The following is a 21,877-nucleotide window of genomic DNA, read 5'->3' on the forward strand; positions in this document are numbered from 1 at the left end:
GTAGAAAGGCAGAGAAGAAAAGACAATGTGTAATGTATCCCGTATATCTAGTTCCTAGCATGGAGTAGCCAACAGACTTAGTAGATTGCTCTTGCTTTTTTTTTTTTTTGCCTTTTTTTTTTTTTATAAAAGATGCAAACAGAGGGAATACTCGCATTCGCATGTATTCTACTCCACGTACATCTCTCCTCCTCAAGGTCAAACGAATTGCTCAGGTATCAAACAAACATCAAAGGTCCTGTTGATATGTTTTAACAACTATCAAAACCTGTGCTGTACATGGCTTCACGCATCTGTTTAATTTCACACTTTCACTAAACACTGAAATCTATCCTACACTTAAGGGTAATTTGGATTGGAAAATCAAAATATTACCAACTTATCCTGCAAATTAAAAGCGTATATGCATCAACACAAAAGCAACTGGTTTCAAAATTTCATTTGTGGTTTTTTTTTTTTTTATTAAACAGACGGGAATTTTAGCTAGAAACTCACTACATCTTTTTTAATATGGCTTTGACAACTATAATTTAGTTTTTTAAAAAACCACAACAATATGCAAAGTCTTTGGAGTTACGGGCTACTAATTGATCAAACAGTCTTAGGGCAAAACTATCAAGGCAAGGATAATTTACATTTTCTTTACAAACACCACAACTTGTGTTATACACTTAAAATGAAATATATTTCAGGCATTATTAGTGTTAGTGTTTCTTTCTCAGTGTTGCATGGGGAAATGTGTTATTACTTGGTTAGGTCTTAAATATTTTCTTGCCTAACAGTATCTAATATAAATTCTACATGGCACCTTTAGAGTATTAAGCCAAGACCTTTGCACTGAAACAAGAAAACAAAAAAGCATGCAATGCTTAAGCCTGTATGATGTGCGTTAGCAGAAGTTCTGTATTTTCCTTTATTAGGTCTTCCACTGATTTTTAATGAGTTGTTACATCAAGATAGCGTGTTACAGAGTCAATCATATGATCACTTGTGTTTTTTTTTTAAGGTCTCTTCAAATTATCATGATTTAAGTGATTTATGTTCTTTTTAACCAAATTGTGTCTTACTGTCAGTTATGTAAACCACAGAGTCAGGCAGAAATCTTGAAAGTATTAATGTGACAGAGGAGACAGTTTACTTTCCTGCACTGGCTGAGACATCAGCATGTGCACAGTTCCATTTTCCAGTACTGCTTTAATAATCCATGTATATTTCAGTAGGTTTAGACCACACATTCGGCATATTTTTTCCAAAGTCTAAAGTTATTCACTCAACTGTATGACAAGGGTTTATTTTGGTCTATAAAACTAATCCTGGGACTGTACAACTAAAATAGCTTTTCACCGCAACAGGTGTTAGCTGATCATGAGCAGAGCTGGACTTAGAGCTCTTAGCCGCAGCCATTAGAAATATCTCTCAGTGTTAAAAAGTCAAGAGCAAGGCCAAAACACCATCAGTGATCTGCATCAAGGGACTAGTCTAATTAGAATGGTATTTTTAGAATTCGTTTTGTCTAGTCTTGTCTGGTAGCCTCGGCACTCAAGTTGTAACATTACATCATTGTAAATACAGAGTACCTTTTGTTGTATTTGACTGCTAAAACAAGACGACACTAATTTTTTTTTTGCATTTTTATATACTTCAATGTGTTTGAATGAGATTCTTTCACATATATAATTTCACTGTCTTGGATAAATGAATGCATTTGAAATAAAATATTAATTCTGAGAGTTTTAAAATTAAATATGTGTACACACACACACAATGGACAGTCCCTTTTTTCCCCATCTGCAGCTATGAAGAGTTTTTACAAGTTCCCCTTTATGTCTGTCATTACTTCATAAAGAAAAATGTATGCATAGATGTTAAATACCTCTTAGTTAAACAGTTAATTATTTAGACGATACTACACTGATTTAGAAATGAATGCCAGACTCAATATAGCACAATTACATTGCACTTACCTAAATGCAGTTTAAAGTTCTTAAGTATCCCATTTAATCTCAGTTTGCAAGTGACTGATTCTCTCTGGAATTTATCACATCCGAAGGCACATTAAATACAATATAAGAGTTACTCAGTAGCTGGCTTCATCAATGCAAAAGTTAGAAGGAAAGACTGGAATAAATTTTCTTCTCACAAGACTTACAAAATAGTCTACTAGTGTATACAATAAGGCTAGTGTCATTTCACTTTCACTTTATTTTTCCGCAGGTTTTTTTTACCCCACTCAAATAGCGTTCTGTAGCAAAGGGGTAGCTCCTGATAACATCCACACAAAAGAATCCTCATACTCTATCCCGCTTCTTACTCTAAATATATTTCCCCTCCATGGCACTGGTTTTAAGCAGTAACTCTTACTCCTTCTGATATCTACCTTGCAAAGAATTACCCAAAGAACACCTTGGGTAATTATTTATGCTAGGTCAGTTGGAAATCGTGCTGGCTTTTGTGCCATTTCTGTAGTACGCAGGACTTCAAGGAATAAAAAAAATCAGTCAGGAAAGCTTGGAAGTTAGTCCCCCTGGGTCTTTTTACACAGGCAGCGATGACAGGAAGGTTCCCTAAAACGACCATTTTGAACAAGCATCAGCCTTAGGGGCTCCCTGAGAAAGCCTCTTACTCTCCATTGACTTTATGAAGGAAACTAGGTCCCTTGCTTATGCACATTGGTTAGATGCCCAACTGAGGTGCTTAAGACAGGTTCTCAATAATTTTATTGTGTCTTCCAGTCTCAAATCTCATTTGGTTCCCTTGAGTTTGCCATGAGGCTGCAGACACCTCTGGAATGACTGTTTCATCTGGGTGGTGGAAAAGATACGCTCTAAACCAGACTTTCTCTATAGACCACAGATTTCGAAGTGAAAAAAAAATTAAGGTGTACCTCGCATCTTGCTATAGTTTTTAATTCAGGGCAAGGATGAAGTTGAGAAACACATGTTTGCATAGATTTAATAAGTTTCAGTATTATACTAGCTGGTAAGCTAGCAACAGATGTAAGGGAATATGAATTAGTAGTCCCATTACTAAAGTGAACTGTCTCTTTAAAAAGAACAAAACACCCCATTGTGTACAACTCTTCTTAATTTCCCCTAAAGTATGACAATTAATCATATTTCTGTAGATGGCTCTATAAAAGACAGCCAAAGAAAGTCAAGAATAATTTGCATTAAAAGGACTACATTGTCTGTTTTCGCTGAAGATATTGGAAAGAAGTATTGAAAACAGAATCATGAGTGAATTTTTTGCAAAATAAATGCATCTGCTACTTTCAAAAGTTCAACTCTGCCAAAACATTGCAAAGACTATAATCTGTTTCTGCTCAAAGGAACTGTGTTATTATCCTCATCAGAAATATCAAGACACTTCAGCATCTTTCTTCAGCTATCTCGTCTACCTACCCTTAAAGAAAGCATTCTTTGTTGAAAAAAAACCCACCCAACACAGCTGCTTCTCAGCAATAGAGTAACATTACTCCATATTCACCAGCATCCTTTTCCTCTGTTCAATCAATACTCAGACTCAGCATCCTCAGCTGACAATATGGCTAGAAGTCCTGATGGGGAAAAAGAATGACTTCCCAAAAGAAAACACCCTCAGACTTCACAGCTTGTTCATTCATCTTGTTTTCTCTAGCAAAGGCAACACAGGTAACATTCAAATAAAATGAGGCTGCCTTACCTCTGGTCTTGGTTCTTGTAATTATTACTATTATGAGAACATCCAACTACCCTTTCTATTCTCCATGACCGTCCCATTTGAAACCTGCAGTCATCCCTAGGCCAGCTCTCCTCTGCAGCTGATTTTATTTTATTTTTGAAGGAAAAGAAACATACAAAATGTCTGCATCTGCTGCTTTTACTAACAGCTATAAATATGTTGCTCTGTAAAAGGCTGCGTCTTTCTTTTTCTCTCCTGCTTCCATGTGCGCTTCCTCACACACACAAAGAATACCAAACATCCAACTTAAGAGGAAGCACCCCTCTCCACAAGTACACTTTTCAGTAGTGTAGAAAGAAATGGTTAAGCACTTGTTAGAACAACGTTCGTGGCCAAAGCTCAGTCCATATCTGTTTCTTCTTCCTGCTATAGTCTTTACGTCTTCTGAATACACATCAAGAATTTCCTGAGCTTCCTCTTAAGTTGGATGTTTCTATGGTTGTTCTTGGAAAATCTCCTGTCTCGCTCCATAACCCTGCGCCTCAGAAACACACAAATATTGTCTGTATTAAGAAAATGAAATTAAAAGGGGTCCTTTGATGCAGACACAGGTATACTGGAATCTGATCTCTAGTCAGAAGTGGAAGAAACACAAGCACATGATGATTGTCTTTCCAGCTACTTCTGAATGTAGCTCTGCAGATAAAACTGAAATGGCGCCCCAGTGTCCTCTACATTATACATTTCACAGAGAAAAAGGTCAAAGAGAATGAGCACTAGAGAAGCATTCCCTTGCAAGGGAGGGCTCGTGTTCCACAGAAAAAGCTATGTGAAAGGAGTACAAAGATTTACGTTTACTGAAGAATTTTCAGAGGAAACAAAAGACTCAGAGAAATCTTAGTATGGATTTAAATATAACAGAAACACAGAAAAGTAAGCTCACATTAGCTTGCATGGAACAAAAATAAACCAAGATGTGGGGAGATGCTTATAGTGAGCTATAAACATGATTCTTTGATTCTGCATAACGCAGTCTATTATTTAACTTCCATGCACGTAGGTATGTGACTTGCAGAGAGGTGTATGGAAGGAACAAAAATCACAATTCAAAAATCATTTTAGACACATTGGAAAAACCAACTCAAATCAGGTTCTGCTAGGAAAATGTTTTAATGCTTTTTTCCCCCCTTAGGATTTTCTACTTTCTAATAATAGTACAAAGGTGTTATCTGAGTGTCAAATTATTTGTTCAGTTCTACTTATACATCCAAAGTGCAGATCTATCCTGAATGTCCAAAATTATTTATATTTTCTTCTACATTAAACACAACAGTGGGCTGATATTTAGCAAGTTTCTAAGACCTTAATGCTCTGCAATGATACTAAGTGGTATACACGTTGTATCCTCTCGTAAGGATTAAAAAAAAAGAATAATTTTTCATGCTGTTGCTTAAGCTGGTTTTTGGGTTGTATTTTGGTTTGTTTTTTCTTTTCATTTTGAGAGACTATTTAAGTTCAGAAGTAAGTTTTCCTTGGAGGGTCTCAACTAATTTTTTTTAGGAGAAGGAAGAAATAGGGAAGAAAAGGAAATGTCATGAAGAAAGAAGATACTGTTTTATTTAAAGGAATCTGTTTTCAATGACTAGTGAAGGGTAAACCACAGAAGATATGGCTCCTATTTTCACTCAGAATGGAGTCCAGCCATATTACTGACACTCACTCTGTTGCGCCAAACATATCACTTATTCTGTGTTATGCTGAAAACAACTTCAGCCAGATTTGACTGTAGTAGCATTGTCTTTTTCAGGTCTGTGGTTTGGACTTACTCCTGAAACAGCAGAAGTACAGACTTCCACACCACATCACAGTACTGCATTTATTTCCTAAGGCCCAATCTCAACAGCAATAAATTAGGGTTTTGGATTCAAATGACTAGACTTTAACTCTTTGGTACCAAAGATAAGGATTTCCCTAGGTATTAAACAACAGCAAATTTCTCGTTTTAATGGCTCAGCCTCAGGAATTTCACCATCTATGCCAAGGTTCTGAACACATCATGTGCTCTTTTGATAACACCCTGAAAAACAGAAAAGCACATTAAAGGAATTGCTCTCTGCACAGGTAGTAAAACAGTGAATTTGGTTTGAGAATGGCTAGATATATTTTAAAGACAGATAGTTTCAGGACTATATGCAATGGTACATGCTGTGTGAGGACTTGCAATCTGATTAGCCTCAAGACAAACAAAGCAAATGACTGAAAAAAGGGTGAAAGATAGAAAATTGGTGCCAATGGACAATATTTTCTAACTTGTTCTATTCATATCGGCCACGTGGGAGAAGAAACATTACCTACCCCCTGCTAGGCATTCTCTTGGAAACTATCACAGTAAGGTCTTAAATCCTCTGCCCTGTTTGCTCCCCCCTACCCTCGGCCTTGCCTCTTCTCTGACAAGGAGCATTTTTGGAACAGATTGTACAGGTTAACTTATCCTCTGCTGATAGATATTTATTCCTCAGGGAGACAGTTATGACTTTTCACCTTTCCATTGCTGGTACTGCTGCCTGTGGCTACAGGCAAGAACCATGATTTCACAATACTTTCTTTAAGTTGGTCAACTCTTTCTGAGCATGTTTGTTTGTGTGGGGTTTTTTTGTGTGTTGTTGTTTTTATTTGTGTTTTTTTTTTTTTAAATAGTACCTGTTACTCAGCAAAGTCCAGGTAAGACTACACATTAAGGTTCCTCTCTCTTTTCTTCTGTTTCTTTGCTTGTTTGAACTGTTCAGGGCAAACTCAACGTTTGCAGCACTCTAGACCACTGGAAAATCCCTTAGGTCTGACATCTGCAGATCCTGCATCCTTATGCAACTGCCCCAGGGTGGTGGGATTTGTCTGTTCTGCCTGCCTACTCACATTTAAGAGCTCACCACTATGTTTTTTTCCATCACTATGTTTTTTCCATAGACTGCCAGCAATGTTTCCTGTTTATTTGGTCTATCAACAGCTGCTGGGAGAATACTGCTTTATATGCTGCTGCTATCTGATGCAGAATAGATTCTTTCCCTAACAGAAACTTTTATCTTCACTTTTGCAATGATAACATCAGGACAAATGTCCATTTACAATAATTATCCTTGAAATACCTTATCTGAGTATCTTTTGCAAGAAGAGAATGTAGGGTAGCAACAACACTGGTTCTCAGACAGATTTGGAGCACAACCATAAAAATTACACAACAAAATGGAGCCTTAAAAGCTCCCTTCACATCCTCAGAAAAAGGCATAAAATTATCTTCTTGAAGAGAACCAATTTAAATGTTTACATAATTTCAAAACTTTAAGATTAGTCAATGGCACAACAAGAATACTTTAACAGTGGCATACAGTTTTTACATTAGAAAAATGCCATTTGTGAGCTCATCCTATAGTGATGTTAACTAGTCAAAATCAGCTATCACATTTTTTTTTTCTGTAATAGGAACAGCAAAAAAAAATTCAGGAAGAATTACATGCCTAAACCAATGACTTATAGGAAGGGTGCCACTGACTTTACTATTAAGCCACGTCAGAACAAAGTAACGAATTTCTATAAAACATCTTCACAACCTTCAGTCTGTAAGAACAGCTGTCTGTAGAAGAACAGTGAGGCACAGCAGAGGGAAATCCACATGATGCCAAACAGGACTCCAAAGGGAGTGTGTCATACCTGGTTTTCCCCTGTTTTGAATGCCAGCATCCACCACAGGAATTCTGCCTACAACAGTCTCTACACATTGAAATACTTGGTGTTCACAAATAAGTAAAACATGTTGAATGCAAGAGGCATGCCTCAATTACTGTTCGGTGGGCTAAGTGGCAAGGGTCAAAGTCTGGAGATGACAATTTCAGTGAGAGTTCAAGGACTCTCAGTTTCCCAGGGAAGAGTGTATTAACAAGTCTCGATGTCCATTAAAAAATATTTGATTTCTGATTACTTCCAGTTCCTGACTTCACCAGTAGGAGTATTCTGTCTCTTTAAAGAGCCACTCTTCCTATTACATGCAATAGGATCAAGCTGCTGGCCTGCCTTTAAATCTTATGTGCAAAAGCTTAGTTTCCACAAGGAAAACAAAGCTGTAGCCACCTTCCTTTCAGAGGCTGAGGACACAATGGTCCTGAAAGACTAACTCCTTAAGCAGCAACCAAAAGTGAAGAAGGAAAGGCAGAAAAACAGAGTCAGAAATATGTGAGAAAAGAAAGGAATTAGGGAAGATGAGAGCAAGAGTGAAAGATAAACAGGAGGCGAGAGCTGACAAAAGAGGGCTGAGGGGAATGTGGCATGGATGAGCAAACAAAAAGGGAAGCTGACACAGGCACTAGTGACTAACACTGAAAAAAAATGAGCGAGAGACTGCTGGAAAGCATGAAAGAAAATCCTGTCTTGGTGGGCAAAAGTGAGTAATGTTCCTAAATCTGACAGAGTTGTGTAGAGTGAAGCTATACTCTGCATATATTTATTAGAGACCAAAGGCAACAGCTGGGATGTGCTTAGAGTTGAAAGAAGTTGAAATCATGAGCTGTAATGGATTAAGATTCAAACACAACAGTCTAGCACCTGTCCAGTCATATTATGCACATAAACAATGGCAGTTATTAAAATAACTGTGAAAATTGGATGAAGAATCATAGAATAGTTTGGATTGGAAGAGACCTTTGAAAGGTCATCTAGTCCAACCCCCTGAAATGTGCAGGGATGTTTTCAACTAGATCAGGCTGCTCAGAGCCCGGTCCACCCTGGAACTGAACGTTTCCAGGGATGGGGCATCTACTACCTCCCTGGGTAACCTGTTCCAGAGTTTCACCACCCTCTTGATACAAAATTTCTTCCTTTTATCAAAACTTTTTCCCTAGACAAACAAAAGAGGCAATCTTTTTAGTTATGCACCTCCAAGCTTCACATTTTCCCAGCTCTGCTAGAAATTCAACACACAAATAAACATTTGCCTACTAGATAAGGGAAAGCTATAGAATATACAGACAAATAAATACACACACTGCAGTTCTTACAGAATAGGCTGTGGGATGAGAAATACGTCCTTATTCCAGCAACTAAATGATCTGCATGCTTTCTGAATCTTACTACTAAGCTATTAAACAGCTTCAAACCATGCAAGATGTTCAAAACAAAATAAAAACAATTTTCTAAACAAATTTCCTTTATCCTTGTCCTGGTATGACATAAAACAGAACCAACTTTCTGTTCAGTAATCTTATTTCTTAGCTAGGCCTCTTCTAACTCTCTGAAATTAACAGCATGTTGTGTTGAAAACGGTTCATTCTCAGAGTGATAAGACCGATGTTTACAGTTTGTGCCAAGGAATGGTATGCACAGAGGCTCTCGGTTATAGTTATTGCTACAACAACCCGGGTCAGCTAATTTCTTTACTTGCCCTGTTGGAGGGTCGGAAACAGAAAAAGTGTTGAGGGAGGAGCGGATGGGACAGGTGACCAAAAATTGACCAACAGGGTATTCCATCCCATCTGCCCCATGGTCAGTAAAAAAGCTGCAGGATCAAAGGGTCAAGTCTCTTTCTTCAATGGCTGATGTCCGAGGAGGACCCTGTCTGTTCACCTGCCTTTGATCCTGACCCATGGGTTCCTGACTCCACATGTGGAATCTAGTTCCCACCCGTCGCTGAGTCCAGCCTGGGACGTCCACAGTGCCTGCCAGTGACATCATCCTGAGAGCTTAATACGGTTTTGCATATACTGTATCTATTTCATTATTTCCTTTATATTTTATTATTAATATTTCATTAAAGTAGTTTGGTTTCTTCTAAACTCATAAATCTCTTTATCTCTCCTCCTCCTCTCCATGTATGAGAGGTTGGGGGGGGGGAGGGGGGGAGCATCTGTTGCCGGCCATTGGCCAATTTGGCCAAAACCATGACAATCCTAAAAATGAAAGGGTTTCACCAATATATATTAAACTAAAAAGCAAAAGAAAACATACTCAGTTTTAGGCAACGAGAAAGAATAAACCACCTGTGATACTAACGAGGGGGAATGCAAATGCATATGTTGTTCCTCTCCGAGTATTGTAATTTTAACATCAAACATCTAATTTTACAGCACAGAAAAATCTTTCACAGCCTATTTATAGAAATCTGTAAAAGCTATTTTCTCTCTCATCTTTTGTCTAGACTAGATAGAAGTCATTGTAGAATGTGTTGTCCAACATATTCTGACAAATGTACTGAAGAAAAATCTAGCTGACACAAGACATGACGTCTTTCAAGACAAAAAGCCCAAGCTCCAATTTAATTAATGCAAGAGATGCTTAAGGATAACATAGGCAGTAAAGTCTTTTCAAATATGTCAAAATACACCAACTAATATCTAGTGCAATGATTTTTATTTCAGTTTAGAAAGGGCCTCAAATCTCACAGATAGAAAAACATTAAATAGTTTAAATATTTTAAAAACATTTTTGCAAATTGAAACAAACAGAACACGACGCTTTTAAACATTTTATTGGCATTTATTTGAATAGTCTTCATAACTAACAGCTCTACTTGCCATGATTAATGCAGCCAATCCAAACATGTCAAAAGTATTTATGCCATACCATATTATCATATATGCTAAGCATATAAATTATATGCAGAAAAAAGTCTGAATTTTCTCACAGTAATCATGAGACTCCTTTATGATATACATTGCATGAACAGTCCACTAATGAGCTGGCATTGTTTCTATTTCCTGATGCAATGAGTTAACCTTCATAAACAGAATATGAACCTTTCCTATTCATGTATTCACACAACTGGAAATTAGTTTACATAAGGGTCACAAACACTTCATGTACATTACCTTATGAAATTTTCTTGCATATTAGATGTTACAAATAATTGTTAAAAATAACACTTTTCTTATCAGTATATAAGTTACCCCAGCAAAAATGTATTTCTGGAAGAAAAAAAAAAAAGCTGAATGATGGGGTCTGCTGCACCTGAAAATTCCACTTTACTAGATGAACTTGCTGCTTTTAATAAAAGACAGTAAAGGAAATATTGTAGAAATACCAGAATCAGAGCTGCTTAACCTTTGTCTTTATATAACATAGATGGCACCATGCTTTTCCACAACATATTCAAGCCAACTAACTACTTGGACAAGGGCAGCACACTGTGCAAAAACATACCCAGGCTCACTGCTGAACAGAATGGGGTTTACTCAAATAAGGACAGCTAAGCATGTAAATGGATATTTTGCTCAATCTAAGCTATAACTGTTTGCTTAGGAAAATTTTTCAAAAAATAGGTAAAATACCCCAAATCTTTCCCCTTTACATCTCCTTTCAAAAGCCCATGTTTTATAGACTTAGAGCTTGATTAACCATCATTTTTCCCCACAAAAATCTTAAATTGACCATCAGTAAATCCTCAGAAGAAAACTACCAATTAGAAATTCCTTCTGGTAGCCTGGCTACCTAAAACTTCAGGATTAAAAAGATCAAAGGAAGAAAAAAAAATAAAACCATTGGAGACATTTAATTTTTTTATCCCTAGATTTGGGGGAACAAAAAAAGAAATTCATGGAGAAGCGGGGTAAGATATTTCTTATCAAGTTCATCTTATATTTTTCCCAAAGCAGCTGGAATAGGAGAACTGCTAGAATTGAGTGCACCTGTTTTTCTTTTTAAAAAAACCAACAACAAACCAGTGACATTTTAGTGATAAGTGATTCAGAGTATCAGATTTGCACACTTCAGATACCTTGGGGGGGGAAGAAAAAATACCTAGTTCATGACTGTAATCAAGGACTATGGCATTCTAATCAAACCTATCCTAAATTGTGTATAAGTCAAAAAACATCTGTTACTTTATCAATATTTCATCTTTAATATAGACTAGAAAAAATGTTTGGCATGCTAATATGAGAAATGTTCTACTTCCAGTCCAAAATATAGACATGATACGATCAGAGAAAATTAAACTCAGTTGCTTAGAGACAGTAGCAAGCTGCCCAGGAACAAGAATTCAACAACCTCCATTTTTTAAGATGCTATGGAACAAGCAAGGTTACAGTAATATTTGAAACATTGGGTTAGGAAAGAAAACAAACGAAGGGACAAAACTAAAACTAGGCAGAGGAGATGAGGACAAGACATTAGGACAGCTAAATAAACTTTAAGAATAATTCTTCCTCACATATGGTAAAAGAACAAAAATGTAAGTTTACTTTGAAAAAAGGGAGACTTGGATTTACCCCTTGTCTAGTTCATCTGTCCCTTCCCAGCCAAACAGGCAGATCAGTAGAATACAAATCACTAAAAAAAAAAAGTGTTTGATAGTATATGAATTGAACTGATCATCAGAATATTGTCAAAAAGGGGATACTAAGCACGACACAGTAGTGAGAATGTCTTATTTCCTTCAAATTATACCTCAAAACAGCATTTTGTTGAATAGGGGGTTTAATTTCATCTCCTTGTTGCAATGAAATCTTTCTTGCTGAAGTAAATTATAGTAGTTATAACTGGTGAAGGACACAAGAGGGGGAAGGGAAGCCTGTAACATGTCAACTGGCTGTCAGAGAGGTTGCTAGAAAAAATAAGTGAGCTGCTGATAGATAAAGAGGAAGGAGGAGGGGAAGAAGAAAGGCTGCTGTGGGAAAAATGTTACTAACTGTCATCAAATTTGCCTGCTTAACTTCTCAAACCTTTAGACAAGCAAGTAATCTATTAATATTTGAACATGATTTTCATGTTCTCTTACCACTGAGGTTTCAGCGAGACCACTAAAATCTAGTGCTTGAGTAATTCTGTACGGATTATATGAAAGAGCAGATTATTCTAGAAAGGCAAGGCTCTCCCAAATTTCTTCCTGCTCAGAAAGGCACACAATAAATCAGGAATCATCTCCTGTAAGATATGATGCAAGCAGGGCTGTGGATCCCATGGACTGAGGGAAGAATGTAGACCACAGAGGAGAACAAAGTTGAAAGGGATAAAAGTGTCAATTATGTTGAAATCTGATATTTTGTAAAATAAAACAACTTCAAACAGATTGTTACTTAATCCCAGTTTTAGAATGGAATGCAAGCTTCCCCCCTGCACTGCAACACATGTACTGCAGCAACCAGTTACTTTACCCTAAAACATCTAACTGCATGCAACAGCAGCAAAAATAACTGACAACACCAGGTTAATTCCCTATCCACGATACATTGTAAAGATAAGCACCATACGCATTGTGAATAAACTTCTAAGAAATCTAGTTGAGTCTTTGCACATGATACTCCAGCAGAAAGAGGTAGCTTCTCTTTTGCTATACTCAATCCCATTTCCCAGTAATGCGTGATGGGCCAGAAAGCATACATGCATTAAATTAGCAGCAAGTGTTTAGATCCTGACATTCCTGGAAAATGATTCAGACTTTTGAATAAAAGTGCTCAGGGAAGCAGGAGAAAAAAAAAAACAAAACGAAAGAAAAGAAAAAAAGAACAGAATAGCTTTGAATTAATTTATTTAGAAAAAAAGTCTTAGTAGTACTAGTAGGGCTTTGCTGAGAGAAAGTCTTTGCAGCATTATAATCTCGTAACCAACAGAGGCTATTCAAAATGGGCAACACAGCTTAGAAAAGAAGTGAAAGAGACTTTTTATAAAGCCACGAAAGTTACAGCAGTAGAGACACATGGCACTCTTAATGAGCTTTTCAATACTCTTGCTGGTTATAAAACATAAAGAAAACTGCAGCCATTTTCTCAGCAGAGAAAAATGCACAGCTTTTATTTAAGCTATATAAACAACTTCTTTTTAGAAATCAAATTGGCATGTTAGTTTTATAGAGATTTTGATAGGAAGGCTTAACATTAAAAATATCATATGCCGCGATTTGATTGCTCCCTAGTTCCACATTAATATCACTAATGCCATACAAAAGACGAGAAAAAACAAAGCGTTGCCATTTCCACCCTCCACTCCCATCTCCCAAAGCCCCCTTCCTACAGTGAAAAGTTGAAAAAGTATTCATATATGTATACACACACACACTCAATAAAATGTGCACTATAATTCTTTGCTGCAATTTTCAAAGGTACCATACAACGTGAGTTTCTATTACGCTCAATAAATGCCCACCTCTGAAAAAAAAAATATTTGTCCAACCATTCCCAAATTCCTTAGTAAAAACAGTCTCTTATGGAATCAGTAGCTCAACACAGTGGAAAAACAAAAGACGTGAAGCATTCCAATCTGGTCCATCTTTGGAATATACAGTATTCCTTGCACTTTGACAGACTCCCTCCTCATTCTTCAAGTCCTTGATCAGACCTTCGTATCTCAGGGCATTATTGAAACAATTTCAGAATGATCAGGTATTTTTGTTAGGATATGGTGAACAATTTTTAAGTTTTGTACTCCGAGCAAAATAAAAGCTATTATACTTTTTTTCCTCTTAAGAAAGATATCCTCACCTGTTCAAAATGTCGATAGACAGAAGAGCTGCCAGAGCTTCCTCTTCCCATTTTTCAACACTTAATAAAGAAACCAACTGCTCTACCCTCCACAAATGATAAATTCTCAGCCGCACAACAAAACAACGCAACTAAATTTTCCACGGTCTCTTTTCTTTCCCTTCTCATCTTCTATGGGTTCCAAAGGATACAAATACGGGCCTAAGATATGGGAAGCACAAAGCGAGAGACTTCTCTTCCACAGTTTCTGGTTGCTTTTTCCTCCTCAATCCCCTATAGGTTAATACTGCCACTACCACTCGAAGTCCCTTGATCATAACACACTAATAAGGGTAAAAAGTAATATTCTCCCACACTGGGCTAAGTGCTCATCACATTTTCTACAAAGCCCATTTTTCCTGGACAAAGTGAAGGCTAGCACAGATGGAGGGGGTAATGTTAAGGTCCAGCTGCAGCTCCTAAAACTTGCATATTCTGTTGGAGTGTCGTATTAGACTATGAAACACTGAACTGCCTCCCCATTATGTAAACTATAAACTATAGTATAAGCTTTCTATAAAGCTGTAAGAAGTTGTATTGCAGAGTCTAATCTTATTCATGTTTGTTTTTTTTTTAAAAAAATTTTTTCTCTTTTGTAAGGGAAAAATGCAATTATCATCCAGTATTTAATCCTTCTCCTATTTTCCTGCAAATACTGCATAACCTTAAAATTAAAACATAAGGAAGATTTACCAGTTCTTACATAGAGCTTTCATATGTCCCTGGAACTCTTTTACATTTCAGAAATAGTTTTTAGTTTCCTGTTCTAAAGTTTATGTTCACATGATGGATGTATTTTATAAAGTTTTAAATGTAATTTAAAATAAATTATTTAAAAAAATACAAGGGAATATCATGTACATTTATATAACAGTGTTGTTAATTTAATTTCCTCTTTGGTATATTGTCTTAACTGCATTACCTATACGAAATAATGCAAACAGCAAACATTTAATAGAAGTGATTTTAAAACCTTACTTTTGCTCATTTACAAAAAGGATTTTTTTTTTTTTTTTTCTAAAAAAGCATTTGGGCCACTGATATACAGAGATCAGTGAAGTACTTGTGAACTTCCTGCAAAAAACTGCTGCCCACTATAAAGTCTGCTGGATTTTAGATTTTCATTTGTACATTAAAAAACAAACCACTGAAATTAAAGATGGGATAAGGAAGCACATTTAGGCATTGTAAAACTAACTTCAGGAGCTGGAAGTAAACTAAGGTACAAAACCACTATGCGAAAGCAGTACTGAGTTAGTTCTTTGGTTTCTTGCATTGTGTACTTCCTACTTTCTATACAGAAAGCTCTGGGGAAAAAAGTTTATTATAAGGAAGAAACGACTAATCCTAACAGGGAAGCACTGAGCTTCACTACTGGTATACTGTCTCTCTTTTCCTCTCTTAAAAATGGCTTTTAAATGCAACATTCAGTTAGCTAAATCAGCAAATTTGCCAAATATTATATGCATAACTGTGTCTCTGAACCAGCTTGTATGATATTTCATTTCTAAACAAAATCTATCTTAGCTTTCTTAGGAGTCCAACTGCTTACCATAATAGAATTAATTAAAAGCATTGTAACTGTTTCCCTAAACCATTATGCGTGAGAAAAAAGAATATTTAATTCCCCTTAAAATCAAATGTTTAATATTGAGTTTATTCTTAAGTGTGTGTGAACTACATTAGCTCTCTCATGTAAGCTTAACTATAGGCAGAAAAAAAAGAAAATCAATGTATCTAATTTCATCTATAGATTAACATTTTAAAAGTTAAAATATTATGCTCATGATAGGTGAACAGATTCAACTAGAACATCTCAAGCATAGAAGTCCCAAATTACTGTACCAAGAGGAGCTATCCCAGTCAATGAGATTACATGCACAAGTACGCAGGATTCCATATATCCCCACACCTTGCTTCAAAAATTAGCAATACTAAAAGTAATTCTTAGTTACAAAAGTTAGTACTTTTAGGACAACGGCAACTGTTCCCAAGTGACTTCAGCAAATCCAAAGCAGCGATTCTTTTGCATTTGACTGCAGTCACCAAGCAATGACTAACTGTGATTTAATCGTGTTATTTTTAGGACTGTAAGCTAGATATGTTTTAAATATATATATATATGTATATTACAGGTCTTGTAATTTTCAGCTTCTACAGATATAAAAGGGAGTTTAGAATGCCTGTTTCACAAACTACACCTACTATAAGGCAGGACCACATCATCTACTTGAGGTTACTTCAATCATCCTTTCCCTCTCATATTACCTGGACCTTAATTTTCCCTGCTCAAGAGAAATTGCAGGTCACGTGCATTTGTTTTGCAATGTCCAAAGAAAGAGGATCTCTTGATGATTCACTAATCTTAAAAATGCCTTACAATTTCTCAGGTTTCCTAAGATATCTTGAAATCCCTCCTTTCTTCAGGAAACAAATTTCAGCAGATATCAGATGAATGCATGACAACCATCTCACCAGCCTGCAGATTTAGGAATCCACATGTAGGCTGGGAAGATGCCTGCTCACACACACACACGCACACAGCAGTTTAAATGATGCTTAAATGATGCTAAAGAAACTACTGGAGCAGCATTGATATAGTGCTCATTTGCCTGTTTCACTAGGTAGCACCAAGGCATGGTAAATACCTTAAATACAAGTGATAACATTTGCGGTGCCACTTATTTACTCAGCTAGCAGACACCATAAGAACCAAGGCTGTGTTAACATTCACACAGAACATCCCTACTGCCAGGGAGCACAGCGATGGATTTGCTTGCCTCAGTGACTCAGAGCTGAGACGCAGAAGAGCTTGGAGCTTTTATCATGAAATTCTGCAGTGACTATCCACGGTTTTAGGCTCAGGTGCAAACTCCACAAAGATGTCTTTATTGAAAAGAAATTATACAAGCTAATATTTGATTCCTGTTTTCAGATTCCAGGAAAGATTTGGGATGGTAATGTTAGAATTCATACTTGTTCTTGTTTGTGTCTTGGGGGCATAGGTCAAGATCAAAAGAGAAAATAATGGTAAGATTGAATTGTGTCCCTACATCCAATTAACTTGGAAACATTACGCAAAAGTTTAAAAGAACACTATTCTGACAATGAAATTTAGTATTTCCTCTAATTTTTAGGCTACCAGATACTTCTTTAAGTCACTGCTGCCCACTGAATTTTGCACTATTAGAGTGCGCTACATTCCTGTTCATTTATTACTATAGACCCTTCCTTTTTGCTACTCAGAGCACAAAGTGATAGCAAAGCCTAAGCATCTTTCAGCTGTGTTTCTCTGGAGATCTATCCTGAGAGTGGCTGCTGATCTTACAAGAGTGAAGCAAGCTGTAGCTGAATCAGAAGCTCTATAAAAAGATAAATAAATAAATGAATGAAAACATAATCTCCTCACAGTCACTGGAATAAATATTTAAGGATCAAGTTCATCAGCTCTCCTGTCATTTTTGAGGAATCAGCCACTAGATGGCAGAAAAATGCAGTTTAATTTTTTCATCATTATGAAGAATTCATGCAACAGATCTCTTACATCTCAGACAACAGATAATGTGATCTCTCACACAATGTCAGATAAAAGATAACAGTAAAGCTGATTATTTTTCTTGCCTAGTATATGTGCTAGCTTGACTTTCTCTTGTCTGCTGTAAAACCTGGACAGCATTTAAATGTTTGAAAACTCAAGTGTTAAAACAAGTAAAGCCCACTCCTAGTTTCATTATTCTGGAAAATAAACCATTAGAGAGGCAGGGCCAATCTTGTTAAAGATGTTCTGTTATCACAATATTACTCCATTTAATATTAAAAGGACAGAAGTTATTTCAAGATTCAGGTATATAAGGGCTGCTTTTCCACCCAGGAATTATGCAAACGATAGTGGGAAGACTGAAGCAGGCAGTATACAAAAAAAAAGTCCACGGAGTCTGACAGGAAATAAAATATGAGAAGCAAAATTCTGAGTTTTCACAGAAAACCCTCAGTTTAAAATATATTATTTTAACAACAAAAATGGCAGGGTTTGTTTTAATGAAATTATTTGCACTTCTTGAAACTTCATACATTTGCATTAACATTATTTTTGCAAAAAAATTATACTGCAATAGTTTCACCATTTTTAAAAAATGTTTGCAGTAGTCGGTTCAAGGGGTTTTTTTCATTCCTATGGCCTTTTCTATGTGTTAATTTCCTTACTCTGTACACATTTATTCTTTCTGTCAGTTTTTTCCTCTCCTTTAACAGTCATCATTCTTTAATATTGTTATTGAGTACTTCAATTACTACAACATGAAGTGAGAGTGGACAGTCTCATTTTTTCCCTGCTCTCTATTCCCACCTTTAAAAAAAACAAAACCCAAAAAACCTGCAGTTCAAGACAAAATACTTCAGAAGCTATGAATATAATATGAAAGCATCGTGATCCTTGCAGCAACAAACAGAAAACCTACATAAACCAAACTGCTTTACAGTGATTCACTCAGCTCCCTCATGCAGATCTTACATGTACTGTATTAGCATGGGGATTTAAATTAGCATTACTTTAAAACCAACCTATTTTACATTTATTTATCTAATAAAAATATTAGCATTTTCTTTTTTACAGACTGAACTTCCTTTTATCATCACAAAAAAATCCCCAGCAAACATTACCAGTACCTTATAGTACTGTCCATAGTACTTTCACGTAATTGCAAGTGTCAGTGATAAAATTCTAGCTCAACTGAAACCAAAGGGATTTTTGCTGAGATCCTATCTGCAAACTCGTAACAAGAATTTACTTTTTTAGACAGCACTACTACGGCTAGAGGGTCTCAGACTGGGTAGGAGAGCAAGCCCTCTTTACTGCACCAAAGCTGAAGTCTAACATCGTGGAAAGTAAGCAAAAATGGCAATATAATCACTGGCCTTTCCTCCTCCACCCGCCCACCCCCCATATAACCTACTGTTGAAAAACACACAAAACCAGGAAAGATGGAGGAAGGAAGCAAATTGTGTTTTGTCTTGAGTAAAAAAAAATTAGTGAGTTAGAATTTTCAAGGCTTCTTTTGGAAGTTACACAATTGTTCTGCAGCAAATGAGCCATTGAACTGGGAAGAAACATATCTAAGCAAAACATTTGAAACATAGACTGAATAAAGCTGAAATTCCTTTTGAACTCCATTTAAACAACGTTCAAAGAACGCTGGCACTTTCAACGCTGGTGCCATAGGAAGAGTTTGCTGTAAAAATGCATGGCTTAATAAAAAAAATGTTTTGTGCATGTTTTCAGGTGAAATTAAATTTTCAGCTGTCAAGCTCATCCTGCATGAGGATAGCTCAAAACTGCGTTGAACTTCAGCATCACTTTAATTTCTTGAAATAAGAAAAAGTTAATAAAATGACTGAGTACTAAAACAGATTTGATTTACCAATAGTTTCATAATTAGCATGATTGACAGGTTACTGCTTGGTACTTAACTTAAATATTAAGTGAAAACATGTTTACTAAGAAGTACAGATAAGTTACTTACTGAAGTAAAAGCCAAAAGTTCCTCTTCAGTCAGTTTGTGTATTGGATTGTTCTTTTGGAAGTCTATACTGGAAAGAAAAAAAGCAAAAAATCCAATGCTGATTTAATTTTTAGAATACCACTATGCAGAACACGTTTTTCAGACTTGCAGAAATCTAAAGGACATTCTGGAAAAGTGTTACAATGACAAATTAGAGTATGGCATGTGCAGAAGGCCTAGACCTAGGAGCAGTCACAGAAAAAAAAGAATCATTTAGGGGACCAAGATATTTTAGTAGTGCCCTTCTGAGACCATTCTAAATTGAAACGTCTTGCTCAGTTTAAGCTTATGGGAATAATAATTTTACAAATCCTAAACAGTTTTAAATCCATTCCCTGTTTTTACAGAGGTCTGCTTTCAGTTAAAATTCTATGACTAATTGAACACAGACTCTGCAAAGCAAAAAAACACAAACGCTCAAAATGTGCTGAACAGTAATGCCAAACACATACCTTCTTTCTAGTCACTCAAGGAACATGACCACAGGGGTCCATCTCTCACAAACCAGCATTACAACTAGCTTGTGGTACACAAAGGGGGAAAACCAGACAAATACACAGAGATAAGAATCAAAATTGTTTTATTCACAATTGGACATGTTTGCAGACATGATGAAAATGGGCTTACAACTCTACATGGGTGGATGTTCTCCTTCGACAACGGCCCATCAACATTTACCAATATACTACAAGAGGTACCCACAAGTGGCACAAAGAGCAACAAGGCTACAACTCAAGCTCCATGTGAAAACAAAAGATATCAAGTGAAAATATATGCCAATTATACCACAGAGTATGGATCATCATTAAACCTATATAATGGCTATATACATAAGCTTAAATTCATCACCCTATTCCTTAAACTCTGCAGCAGGCTTTATTTTATAGGTTAAAATTGTAACAATCGTATATTAACTGTGATGACAGATCACAGACTGAAATTATGCACCCTACTTTACATACCTTATTTTGAAGACAAGACTTTGCCCCAGTCTAACTTTTTTCTTGCTATTTTGTTAATTCTTCTTTGTACATATGATACAATTACCATTGCAGAAATAACAGTCAATACTTTGATTAAAACCTTGTTTTCTAGCCACAAGAACAAGGTATAGAATAGAGGCTGCCTGTTGAAATTTCAATTATCCAAAGTCTCCTGGGCCACATTAGGAAGAGCACTGCCAGCAGGTCGAGGGAGGTCATCCTTTCCCTCTAGTCAACAGTGGTGAGACCACACCTGGACTGCTGTCACCAGCTCTAGGCTCCTCAGTTCAAGAGAGACGTGGACATATTGGAGGAAGCCCAGCAAAGGGCCACAAAGATGGTTAAGACAGTGGAGCATCTGACATACAAGGAGAGGGTGCGAAAGCTGGGTTGGTTTAACCTCTGGAGAAGAGAAGGCTGAGGGGGATCTTAGCAATGTGTATAAATACCTGATGGCAGGGAGTAAATGAGACAGAACCAGACTCTCTGTGGTGCCCAATGAAAGGACAAGAAACAACAGGAACAAACTGAAATCCAGAAAATTCCATTAAAAAAAGCAAGCAAAACCTTTGTTAATGTGAGGGTGGTAAAGCAGCACGGGAAGGGGTTCCCCATAGAGGTTGTGGCATCTCCATCCTTGTAGATATTCAAGGCCCAGACATGTCCTGCTCTAGTTGACTGTTTCAATCAGGGAAGTTGGACAGATGATCTCTAGAGGTCCCCTTACAACCTCAACAATTTCATTAACTTTTCATTTAATGCTACTTACAGTGTATATTTTTCAGCCTCATGTTTTGTTAACAGAATGAAGAACAGAGTCTATTTCTTACTGAAAGGTAGAAATAAGCTGCTTTTTTTTTTTTCTTTTTTTTTTTTTTTTTTTTTTTTTTTTTACACTGTACTTAAAGTTTTCTCTCTACATTGCACACATTACCAGGTATCAAGACACTAATCTCTCTTGCCATCCTTTTCCAACTACCTCACATAGAATACAGAAAGATTTGTTTTTCTCTTCTTTTGGTAAGGTTTTTCTCCCCTTAATCTCAGTAAAAAAAAAAAAAATCTAGTTTCATTTTTCTTCCTGAAGAACAACAAATGTAATATTTACGCTCTGTCCAGGACATACTGTAGGCTCTGAGGAACAAAGGAACTATCTAATGAGTTTATACAGTGTCTTCGT

General features: G+C 36.5%; 1 protein-coding gene across 2 annotated transcripts in view; it reads right to left on the reverse strand.

Moving 5' to 3' along the window:
• TTC27 (tetratricopeptide repeat domain 27) overlaps positions 1 to 21,877 on the reverse strand; it is a 134,706-nt gene that overhangs the window by 65,300 nt on the left and 47,529 nt on the right. For both annotated transcript variants that reach the window (XM_074579863.1, XM_074579865.1), the window contains exon 10: positions 19,676 to 19,742. In XM_074579863.1, the coding sequence (XP_074435964.1) occupies positions 19,676 to 19,742 (67 nt within the window). The remainder of the gene's footprint in view (positions 1 to 19,675; positions 19,743 to 21,877) is intronic.

The sequence above is a fragment of the Larus michahellis genome, chromosome 3, assembly GCF_964199755.1.
Source record: "Larus michahellis chromosome 3, bLarMic1.1, whole genome shotgun sequence".
Classification (NCBI taxonomy): Eukaryota; Metazoa; Chordata; class Aves; order Charadriiformes; family Laridae; genus Larus; species Larus michahellis.